At 40.1% G+C, this 12666-nt stretch overlaps 1 protein-coding gene across 4 annotated transcripts in view; it reads right to left on the minus strand.

The window, feature by feature from the left end:
• Positions 1-9032: 9032 nt before the first annotated feature.
• Positions 9033-12666, minus strand: part of SLC35F4 (solute carrier family 35 member F4) — a 222348-nt gene continuing 218714 nt past the window's right edge. For all 4 annotated transcript variants that reach the window (XM_032482098.1, XM_032482097.1, XM_032482099.1 and 1 more), the window contains 2 exons: positions 11807-11896; positions 9033-9475 (listed from right to left, as the gene is read on the minus strand). In XM_032482098.1, coding sequence (XP_032337989.1) covers positions 9234-9475; positions 11807-11896 — 332 coding nt within the window. In that variant the 3' untranslated portion in view covers positions 9033-9233. The remainder of the gene's footprint in view (positions 9476-11806; positions 11897-12666) is intronic.

The following is a 12666-nucleotide window of genomic DNA, read 5'->3' on the forward strand; positions in this document are numbered from 1 at the left end:
TTTTCTTCTAGGAGTTTTACAGTTTCATGTCTCACATTCAAGTCTTTAATCCATTTTGAGTTGTTTTTTGTGTATGGTGTAAGAGGCTAGACTGAGAAAGACACAGATACTGCATGGTATCACTTATATGTGGAAGGGGAAAAAAAAGTAAAACTCACAGAAATAGAGAGCGGAAAAGTGGTTGCCAGAGTCTAGGGGATGGGGGAAATAGGGAGAAGTTGGTAAGAAGCATACAAACTTTTAGTTATAAGATGAATAATTTCTGAGGATCTAATGTATAACATGGCGGCCATAGCTGATAACACTGTATTGTATAATTCAAATTTGCTGTGAGAATACAACTTAAATGTTTTCACCAAAAATGTAAATGTGTGAGATGATGGGTATGTTAAACTGAAAAAAGGATTTTTAGAAATGGAAGTGGGATGCCCACAGGGATATGATTATTTGGCTTAAAGGGAAAATCCTGGAGGAATATGACATGCCTCTGTGTAAGAGAAATATGACTTCCTTGTGTGACTAGGGGAAACCGAGTTAAAAATCAGGTGGAAGTTTCAGAAAGGCAAATGGCAGCTCATTACAGGGAGGAACTCCAACAGTAGCAAGAACCTGAAAGAGATGGGCTACTTAAAGCAGTCACGTTTCCCCTGGGGTGCTCAGGCAAAGGCTCACTGGCCACTCCTCTGGGACAGCTTAGAGGAGACTGGGGCATTGGGCAGGGCTGCGATGAAAGTTCCTTGAAGACCTTTCCAACTAAGATCTCTTGATTCTGGACATTGATTTGGATTACGATGAGAAGCCCAGTGAATCCAAGTGAATTATTATTCCCTTTTTCATCTTTTCATGCCTCTAGTCAGAACTCTTAATGAAGTGGCTAAACAAAATATCATATCTGAAACAGAACTCTGTCTGGGCTAGTTTATCACCTGCTGGCTCTAGTACAAAACCAAGGTGGGTGTCTGTAAAGAGATCCAGGACACGCCTCTCCTCCATATCAGGCTGGGGCCACTCCTCAGTCAGACACTTTAGGAAAAAACAGAGCATTGACAAGATCATTGACATCTTTAAAATTTATTTATTTAACCAGTATCCTTAGTTTCTCTCCCTCCCAGTGATACTGGTTCTTGCCAACACAATGAGAGATGGAGTCCAACTCCTATAAAAATATAGTAGTACATACTTGTTTACTAAATTCCTTTCTGCCTTAATCCCACTGAGTACCTATTGTGAGCAATTGCTGGGCACACAAAGATGAACAGGACAGAGTCTCTGTTTTCAAAAGCTCACAAATGCTTTCTTAAACTATCTAGTTCCATGAGATTTTGATTGTTTGTCAACAGATACCAGAAATGATACGACTTTTTGATAAAATAATAGATGATTGATCATATTCTATCATTATACTTGAGCTGTCATTTTTCTAGTTCAGGAACATATTGTTTTCATTAAATAAATATTCCTGGTAACTTGTGGTTCTAATTTGGAAGAGACAGATTGCCAGTATTCTAAGAGTCATAGTCCATTCAGATATACTAACTACAAAACAGTTGTTTTTGAACAGCAGTTTTTCCTGATGATTCAGAGGGCACTTTGGAACATATTGAACCACAGGATCAATATTATGAATGTGAACTTTTATTATTATTGTAGATATAAAGAGAGAAAATAAGGACAAAGAGGAGATACAGATGTGCCAGAGAGGACTTGAAAAGCTCAAAGTTAAGTGATAAAACTTAACACCATTACTAAAATTAGGTCATAGCACTGACATCTTGAAGATAGTACTCTTTCAAGGCCAGGAATAGAAATAGCTTCAGAGTCCAGCTCAAATATAATCAACGATGGTAACATTTCCAAAAGAAGAAACCTACCAACCAGAAGTAGATGATCAACATGAAACAGAAAATATGGCAGGGTCCATTCAGCAGTGGTCAGTGATTCAGGGTCATGTGTATGTGTTGTTGAAGGAAAGGGGAAACTTCTGTGTAGAAGGAGGGAATTGGACTGGTGTTAGGAGACAAAATTGAATTACTAAAAATAAAAATATAAGTTAAGTTTAAAAATTACAAGTCAAAGTTGGGTTCTCTAGAAAGCTTTATGAAAGGGGAGGAAAACTGGAAATATCTTAACACTAAGATGAATTCCTGCAGATAAAAATACAACAGAATGGAAAATTTGGCTGAATGAGCTCAGACAAATCATAGAACCAGTAAGATACAGAAAATGGAGAGTCCCTACTTCTGCCTTTTGGGGACTTTAAGCGTCAGGTCAGCCAAGGACACTGATGAAAGTAGACCAGAGATACTGGCAAAGGCTGAGTTTCAATGCATCACTTTCAGTTACCAAGGTAAATTGCACCCCTGATTATATTATAACAAGAAAATCCATATGTAGGGGAAGTAATCAGGGAAAGATTGACTCTGGAGTTGTTAGCTTTTCCCTTGAGGGAAAAGGAGTTTAGAAAAGATTTGTGTAGCAAAGAATAAGCTGTTTAAGAGAATGGTCTATCTGCTAGACACTTCCGGGTACCATGTGTACCTGTATTGACTGTTTTGGTCATAACCAGTGTCCATAAATCAAGTGCTGGCAAATCTAATAATGTCTACTTGTTAATCTTATTAACTGAAGGGAACTTCAGTCTGGGATTTGGTAGAACACATTCTGATGGTGGACTGTGTAACTGGCTTGGAGTGGGAGCAATTGTACCAGTCAGTTCCTCAGTTCCTCTCCTCACCTCTTGCCATTGTCCAGCAGGGATGAACCCATCCTTACAAAGGAGTGGGAGTTGAAATAGAAAACAAAAGGGAAGAGTTTGGATCATACATGTGACTCTCCTTACTTTGACTTTAGGCTCACCAAGCAACATTTTCATGAATGCATGGCTTCCTAGATAGATTTGCCTCTCAGGGAAAGATTGTACTAGCCATACTAATGTGAGAGTTTTGTTCCATATGACAGTTCAATTTATGATAATCGATGAATACATTTTCTGTTTATAGTCTAGTGGTCATGAGTCTAGGGGTTCTTGAACTTTAGCGTGCATTGGAATCACTGGTATCACCTGAGCATGTGCCTGGTTAATTTCAAGCAGGACTTATTAAAACTAGATCCATGGCCCCACCCCTAAGAGATCCTGCTTCAGTGGTTCTGTGATAATGCACAAGGATGTGCCTTTCTTCCAAGATCTCAGGTGCTGCTGCATCAGTACCACAGTTTGGGAATGACTGGGCTCATCTGTAGGTCACTGACAAGACTGACTTTCTGAGTTCAGCGCTGAGGACCAGAGCCAAAACATGGGTGACTTCTAGGTACATGCAGTCTTATGAAGTTTCCTGATGGTTCGCTAACTCTCCAGTCCCTGGAGGCCACTCTGTCTTGGAAAGCCTCTTTTAATTATTGATCAGATTTAAGTTATGCCCTATAGGTCAAATCTGTCCTGATCTTATGACTGATATCAGAAACTGCTTAATAAATTCCTAATTTTCACTTTGATTACTAGCTATTTATGAATGTCATAGGCCGGGCGACTTGATCATTGCTTTGTAAAGAGTGAAATCCGGCTTCTTTTCTGCAAGTTGATTGTAGTATCTAAAAGTCCATGTGGTCTTTTTCAGAATAACTTATTCCTTTTCAGTTGTCATCAGTGTCCTCTGACTTCCTAGAATTCAAAGCAGTTTCTTTCATTTCTGCATCAGTCAGAGCTGGTGCTGGATGAAGGTTCCTTGCTCGTTTCAACCCACTTGCTCTTCCAGTTCTTCTCAGAGTTTTCTAGTTGGTTGCAATTTCACACTGCTGTCCTTGCCTCTGTCTTTTCCCTCTCCCTGCTGATTGCTGGCAGTTTGAACTTGCATGACATGAAAAACACTCTGTCTATTTTGTCTTGACTGACAGAATCTGACCAAATAATTGTTTCTTTCCAAAGCTATTTTCTTTTTCTAAATTTTCCTCTTGATCTCTTTGAGCAACTTATTCTCAACCTTTTGGAGAATTTCTGCCTCATGTAGAAATATAATGTAAGCCACAAATGCAGCTCATACATAATTTTTAAAAATTTTGTAGGTACATTAAAAAAGCAAAAATAAATGAATGAAATTAATTTTATAATATATTTTATTTAACCCAACATATCCAAAATATTCTCATTTCAATATGTAATGAGTATAAATCTATTAATGAAATAGCCTACTTTCTCTTTTCCATCTCAAGTCTTTGAACTCGAGTGTGCTTGACACAGCACATCTCAATGTGGACTAGTCATATTTCAGCAGCCACATGTGACTAGTGGCTAGTGTATTGAACAGTTGTGGTTTTAGAGCCTCCAAAATTCTCTCAATCGATTCTTCCAGAATAAAGCAGCTAAATCCACATTATTTTTAAAACTCTGACAGGGGTTTTTGGAACAACCCTGGAAGCCCATGTCTGGAGCCCGGGTTAGAATTCTTGCTCTTAAGAGCCCTCGGGTTTCTCCCTTCTGCAAACAATGACAAAGCAGCCTTTGCTTTGGTGGCACATGTGGAAGTACCCTGGCTACTCAGAGCTTCAGCGCCCAGGGTGTCTGCTGCTTCTGCCTCTGGGTTCTTGACACTAGCCTCTACACCATCCCCTTCTGTTGTTACTTTCCCTCCACCGGCTTCAGGTCTGTGTCGGGTGGGGGCAGGGGGAGAAATAAACATAACTAGAATTAATAGAGACTTCTTGTTCTAGCCTTGATGAATCAGCATGGCCTGTGGTAGTGTTCTTTGCCCTTGTAACAGGGGTTTATGGATAAGTAAGAGGGGGGATTTGTCCTTAAGTATCAGAGATACTTGAATGCTTGGCAGAGTAGACTGTTTACTCTTTTATCACTTGCATTGTCCTTCTCCAAATCATTTGTCCTCTGGTGGATCTTGACAAAGCGCCTGTACGAAATTAACAGGCATGCAAAGCCTGGATGAGCAAAGTTGATTTGCCTATAATTTGTTTGTGAAGCGATCAGGACGTGGTTGAAGTGATTTTAATTTCAGAGCCCAAGTCGCCCGTCTGTCTTTTTGTCAGGCAATTAGTTCCGCTGGCTGGGCAACAATGCTGTGATGCAGCATGCCGTCAGGAACCGGCCAATGGGAATGGCGCCCCCTTTTTGTCTTCCTCTGAGTGTTCCTTGTGCCAGGCTTCTTTTGTCTCCTTGGTTTATTTTGGGTAAAATTCCCTGCTTGGCACCAGGCTCTGTGACTCTTCTCAGCATAGTGCTGTGGATAAGTGCTCTGGAGAAGGACCCGGAGGGAGGTAGACAGACAGAAGAAACCCTAACAATGACTACTTCTAGACTGTCTGGCAGTATGTTTTTATTTAGTATACTCAACAGCCTCAAATGATAGGTATTAATATCCTCATTTTATTGAGGATAAAATCAAGGGGCATAGAGATGTTGGTAATTAGCCAAAATCGCATGTCTAAGAAGTAGAGGGTTGGGGCTAAACATGGGTACTTTTAATCCTGGAACTGTGCTGCCCATTCAGTCACCCACAGAAGCTATTGCCTCCTGCACTTTGCAGAGGAACCCAGTTTGGATAGAGACAAGATAATAGGAACCTTGACAGGGCACTTCCACCTCGAGGGGAGGGACTGTGTCAGCATCCTCCAAACCCAACTGAACCTGGCTCATGGGAGACACATCAGAAGCACAGAGGAGAATCACCCACATTTGTTCAGTGACTGAAGCACACTGTCTCATCTGACTCTCACAAGGACCATGAGAGGTAGCAAGGAAAGTTATTACTATCTTTACTCATGAATACTTTACCTGAATTAAAGGGAGTATCTCACGTTACCAAAGTAATTTAAATAGATATCCGAGTTGTGATTGTTGTTGTTTTAATTGCCATGATAACAACTTACCTATAAAGGCTGAAGCTCCTGGAAGCAGGGACAATTTCCTATATTTGCATCCCTTTCCCTGTAGTGCAGAGGGAGGACACTTCTATGATCACAGAAAGTTCTATCAGACAGCGCTGCTCCAGAGGCAGGCAGAGGCCAGCGGGTGATAATCTAACATAATACCCTACTTCAGACTGAGAAGTTGAACTTGATAATTTTTTAATGAATAAGTGAATGAGTACCATAATGGAAATGTTTTCTTAAAATAGAGCTAATTATGGTGATCAGTTATAGGTTGAATTAGTACTGTCCAGGGTAGCTGACTCCATTTTTCAAAATGAATCATCCAAAAGAGCAAAACAACTCATTTCTTAAAGATGTCAAGATGCAATTTTTAAATGCCATGCTAAGTAATGGCAAGAGGAGTGGGCTAGTCAGTGGTTACTGCTATTTAACAGTAATTTAAAAACAACACAAGAGCAATGTTTGTACCATTATGACATTTAAATAGTCAAAACCAACTCTACTTAGATAATGAATTAATTCATATTTACTAATAATAGACTTCATTTATTTTCTACCATTTTTCATGAAGCTTGAAGTGTGTTATGGTCATTGTTTTAATTAATATCGTGTCATCTGTCTCTGCCAGTAGACTCTAACTGCCTTTTTAAGAAATGACAGGGAAATGAAAAAACAGTATGGTTTTTATTGACTATGATGCCCAGCCAGCAGGTACGATAGCCCAGGTTCCCCTTTCTTGCCCTGTAACCATCTCACCTGCACTTTTGTCACCAGTTGAATGAAAAAAAGAATAGTCAAATCAATGCAAGAAAGGCTTAGCTTCTTGCACTAAATTTCCCAGAGAATGCAGATTATCTTAAAGTGCTAGATGCCCTAACCTAACCAGCCTCTTAGGGAAGAAGTACCCTTTATCAGTTCAGGAAGTTGGTATTTTGTGCAAACACAACAAAGGCTATGGCACATTTAACTCTTTTCAGTTCTTTCTTGAATCAGTCTCATCTATGAGAATGCCTGTCCTTAAAGAAGATCAGTTTAGTACAGTTTCGGGGAGGGACACAACTCCAGTGTGAAGCAATCCGTTCATTCACTTATTGAGTGTCTGTGAGTGCCAGGCACTATGCTGGAAACAAAATGATGAATGCCACACAGTCCCTGCTCTCCAGGAACCCACAGTCTACTGGGAACACAGATGAGTAGGCTGACACTTACCACAGAGGGTGACCAGTGCTATAATGGGGCAAGCAGAGGCTTTTAAGGAAGCCACATTGTTCAGCATGGGAAATAAGACCTTCCAAGGAAATAGGAATAAATCATGTCATGTAGCCTAGGAAAGGGTTATTTAGGTGATGAAAGAGGAAAAGAATGCAAGAAAGAGAGCATGTCTTGATTGAAAAACTGTAAGAAGTATGGTGTCACTAAAGCAAAGACATTCCAGGGGACCCCAGGGAGTGGGGTGGTGGAAGTGGTGCTATCCAGCATGGTAGCCAAAAGCCACATGTGGCTATTTAAAATTAACTTAAAATTAATTAAAAGTAAATAAAATTAGAAATGTAGTCCTTCAGTTGCACTAGCTATATTTGAAGAGCTCAGCAGTCAGCTGTGGCCACTCTGTTGGACAGTGCAGATACAGGCTACTTCCATCATCACAGAAAGTTCTACTGGATGGTGCATCTCTAGAGGCAGGCAGGGGCCAGTCAGTGATGAACACTGAATGGCATGCAAAGGTGTTTGGATCTTATTCTGAGGACAATGAGATGCCACCAAAATGTTTTATGTAGGGAAGCAGAGTGATCAAATTTACGTACTAGAAAAGTCATCCTGCTGGACACAGGAGGGATTAGAGAGAGGCAATACTAGGAGTTAGAGAGGCCAGTAAAGAGTATTTCACTCATTGGGGAAAGAAATGCTGGGGTCCTAGAATAGGAGCAGAGAAGTACATAGATTCAAGAAATATTAAGGAAAACAATCAACAGGACGTACGTTTTAGGTGTGGAGGGTGAGGAAGGCAGAAGTTTAAGTCTGATGTCTGGCATCTAGTGCATGATGACTCTTGGGCAGCTAGTGAATGATGGTACCATTAACCTAGACGGGGAACAAGGGAGAGGAAGGAATAGGTCTGAGAAGAAGAGATAATCAATTCAACTTTGTCCTTGGATGTGAAGTAAACAATGAGGCATTCAAGTGAGCTTGCAGAAGGCATTTGGATCGTCAGATCTGAAGCTCCAGGGACAAATCTGGGCTGGAGATAAGTATTATGAGGCCAACACCACATGGATGACATTTAAAGCCATGGAAGCAAATGAGACCCCAGAGGGAGACGGTGTGGAGTGAGATGCTAAGAAAGACAAGGACTGAACACTGACTGTGCTGAGACCAGCCTAGGAAGAGTCCAGAGAAGCAGCCAGTAAAGCAGAAAGAGAACCAGGAAACTGTAATGGGATCTAGGTGAAGAGAATATTGCAAGGAAAAAGAAGTGTTCATGTCAAATTCTACGGAGAGCCAATAAGTAAGGGTTGAACAGTGTCAGTATGGTTTTGCATGAAAGAGGTCATTGGTGACTTTGGTGAATATACTTCACTAGAGGAATGATGGGGCAGAAGGTAGACACAGCAGTGGGTTGAAGAGTGAATGGGAGTTGAAGAAGTGACAGCAAATGTAAACAACTCTTCCAAAAATCTTGGTGGTGAAAGATTTAGAGATGGCCAACCATCTCTATAATGGATGACGTCTCTATAACCGTTGTACCATTTGCAAATGTCTGCCTCACACGAGAGAGGTTAGTAACCTCATTTAAGCTCTGTGCTACTCTAAGCATGTTGAAAGTCCAGATGGGGTATTTTGTATCTTCACATCTTCATATTTCCTGGTGTAAGTCTTGTATGTAGATGATCTGTTGATATTTGTTCAGTTACTTCTCTGCTTTCAAATTGAAACCCCTTATTGGACTTAAGTATATATAAAGTGTGTATCCTTTTCATGTATTTTCCTCTTATGCAACTTTCTCTGATTGAATAAAAAGGTCTCAGTTCCAGGTGAGAAAAAAGTAATGACAAGTGCATAATTTAATAGAATCTCATATTTTCAGGCAAATTAGAGGGAACGTCCCTACCCCTCTCCCGCAACAAAAACCAGAAGAAGTAGAACAAGGATGAATGTTTTAATAAAAAATTTATTATGATTATTTACACCAGTTCCTTGATAAGCATATAAATGTAAACTTTTACTGTCAGCATTATTTCACATATGATTTATCCAAATTCAGAGTTAATACTGTCGTTTGAGTGTACAGGTAGTGAGAATTTTTTTTATTATATTCACAGAATATACATACACGTGCATTCAAAACGTGTCCCTCTTTAAGCCAGTGGTATGGACACGGTCCCGTTGGCCCGGCTTCTGCTGCGCAGGTGGACACTGGGATCAGTGATGTCTTCCACATGCTCCTCGCTCTTCTTTTCCTTCAGGCTGTTGATGAATCTCAGGGTAATTTCATCCCACTCCTCTGGCAACAGCATCAGCAGAAATCCAATGCAGATGATGATGGTAGCTGCCAGGCGGACGACGTTGAATATCACCTCCTGTTTCAGGAGGTCCACAGCTGGGGAAGGAACACCAAGTCAGTCACGGTCTATGACTGCTTCTAAGCTTCTCTGAAAACCAATGACCAAAGTCAGGGCTACTTCTAGAGAGTTCCAGAAGTCCCTCTTGTTCTTTCAAGCTTATCTTTCCTTTTTCCATGTCATTATCAATACTGCTCCCTCCATTTGCTTTCCATTCCTTCTCTCTAAATCATACTTACCCTTTGAGGGCAAATGCCATCTGCGTTACTAACCTCTGCAGGTTTATTTCTTAGCACTTTCCCTCTGCATCCCTCCATGCTTCTCCAGTTTCACTGGACCACTGAAGATATTTTAAGAGAGCCAAGCTTATCAATGTCTAGGTCTTTGCACATGCTAGTTTTTAAGAAAAAATTTTTTTAATTGAGGTATAGTTGATTTACAATGTGTTAGTTTCTGGTGTACAGTATAGTGATTCAGTTATATATATATTTTGTTTTTTATTATAGGTTATTACAAGCTATTGAATACAGTTCCTTGTGCTATACAGTGGGACCTTATTGTTTATCTAATTTACATACAGTAGTTTTTAATTGAGGTTAAACTCAAATAAATTAAAATTAACCATTTTTAAGTGAATTTAGTAGCATTTTGTGCATTCATAATGTTGTACAACCACCACTTCCATCTGGTTCCAAAACATTTCCATAATTTCCAAATAAAATCTAGTACCCATTAAGCAGTGACTCCCCAGCCCCTTATCCACACCCTCCACCCCCCAATTCCTGGCAACCACCAATCTGCTGTGTGTCTATGGATTTACCTATTCTGGATATTTCTTATAAAGCGAAGCATACAGTATGTGCCCTTTTGTGTCTGGCTGCTTTCACTTAGCATAATGTTTTCGAGGTTCAGCCATATTGTAGCATCTGTTAGCACTTCATGCCTTTTTATGGCTGAATAATATCCCATTGTATCACAAGTTCTGTATCAATTTATCTGTTGATGGATATTGGGGTGTTTCCACCTTCAGCCAGTATGAATAGTGCTTCTGTGAACATTTATGTACAAGGATATTTTTGAGTCCCTGTTTTCAGTTTTGGGGGGCATATATCTTGTAGTGGAATCATATACACGTTAGTATATATAGCAGTAGTCATATACATACTGTTTTTTTTCACATAGAATGCTCTTGCTTCCTCATACCCACTTCATCCAGCTAAACCTTCTGTTAGATCTCTCCCTCAAGGCCTCTTGCAGGATGCCTCCTTGGATGCCCCTCCCATGTGCTCTCAGAGCATTCAGTACACACCTCCATCAAAGCCATTCTCCCTCTGCATCAGAATTACTCAATTCCTTTCACCTCCCTTCTATACTACAGTCCTGAGAGCAGGGACTGTGTCTTATTCAGGATCTGTCACCAGTGTTAGCACAGTTCCTGGCATAACTGAGTGCTCAGAAATTATTTATTGAATGAGTGAATTCATGGATGAATGAATGGAATTCCTTGACAACTCTGCTCACTCCCCCTGACATCCCTTTCCTCTAGATATCTTGTAAGCCAGAGTCTGTTACAAATGTGGCATTTAATAAGTTACTTTGTAGAGCTCTAAATTATTTCATGTATGTTGGTCTTGTTTTCCATATTCAGTTTCTCATGGGAATAATATCTTTTTTCTGCAGTCTCGTCTATAGTCCTAATCACATAGTAAGTAGTCAACAAACATTTGCTGATTGTCCCGTGGCAAAGAAAGATGGCTACCTAAGACTTGGAAGCATAGAATTTTAAGGTTCAAAGGACTGCATTGCCATCCAGATAACATACTTTCATTATTTGTTCTAATGACTGTTTTCACTAGAAAGATTTTCCTTGAAAAAATAGCTTCTCCTCTTATCCCTGAAGTGATGAGTCAAATTGCTTTTTCCTAGATCCATTCCAGAGGGCCATCTGCCATGCCCCCGGGAGAAGCTTCTACAGCTCCCCATGGATAGTCTGATGGGGAGCCAACACCCTGAACATTTCTTACACTTTCATTAGTGACGTTTCTTTGAGAGTCCTATGCTGGGATGCCTTTTGTTTCCACAGGACTTCCTCTAAAAATACCAGAAAATTAGGTTGTCAGGGAGATTACATGGAACCCAAATGATACATTTGGTATTTAATTCTAAAAGCACAACCAAGTAAAAACAGTGTTTGTAGCTGCAAATTTTAAATCTGCTGCATCGTTATTCTGTTGTCTGACACATTCATGTTATTTAAAAACGTCTTCCCAGGCAAGGGACATAATTCACAATTGCTCAGAGAAACAACTCGGGTGTAAAACAAACACAAGCAGGAGACGTATCGTGCACAGGTCAAACCGTCCCAGTACCTGCATTTCCAGGAACGCTGAGCACTGTCCCAATGGAGATGAGGATTGGGTATGTCAGCACCACACCAACATTCACCAGGATGTTGAAGGCTGTAAAGAAAAGGGTATACAGGATTTATAATCATTTTATAATGTGTCAAATTCCGGTGTTCAGCACAATTTTTCAGTCATACATGGACATATACACACTCATTGTCAGGTTTTTTTCTCTGTGAGCTACCATAACATTTCGTGTATATTTCCCTGTGCTATACAGTATAATCTTGTTTATCTATTCTACAACTTGGAAATCCCAGTCTATCCCTTCCCACCCTCCGCCCCTCTGGCAACCACAAGTCTGTATTCTCTATGAGTCTATTTCTGTCCTGTATTTACGCTTTGTTTTTGTTTGTTTTTGTTTTTGTTTTTTAGATTCTACATATGAGCGATCTCATATGGTATTTTTCTTTCTCTTTCTGGCTTACTTCACTTAGAATGACATTCTCCAGGAGCATCCATGTTGCTGCAAATGGCATTATGTTGTCAGTTTTTATGGCTGAGTAGTATTCCATTGTATAAATATACCACATCTTCAAAGAAGGGTATACAGGATAAAGGGGAACTGATAAACTGGGCTCTTTCCTTCTTAACGTAAAATAGTCAATGCTTTTGCTCAACATGACTTCTAAACTATCTGTACCATTGGTCAATTAATCATCTAATTTTGGAGATGAGTGTGTATGTATCGCACATGAAATAGTCATGTTCTTTTTTCCTCCTCTGCCACCTTGGCTGCCTGATTTCTTGCCAGCTGGCTGGTAAAGGGGATAAGGGAGCAATGTAAAGGGGTGAAATTATCAATTCACTATAACGTTATTGGC

This window comes from Camelus ferus, chromosome 6 (genome assembly GCF_009834535.1).
Source record: "Camelus ferus isolate YT-003-E chromosome 6, BCGSAC_Cfer_1.0, whole genome shotgun sequence".
NCBI classification, from domain to species: Eukaryota; Metazoa; Chordata; class Mammalia; order Artiodactyla; family Camelidae; genus Camelus; species Camelus ferus.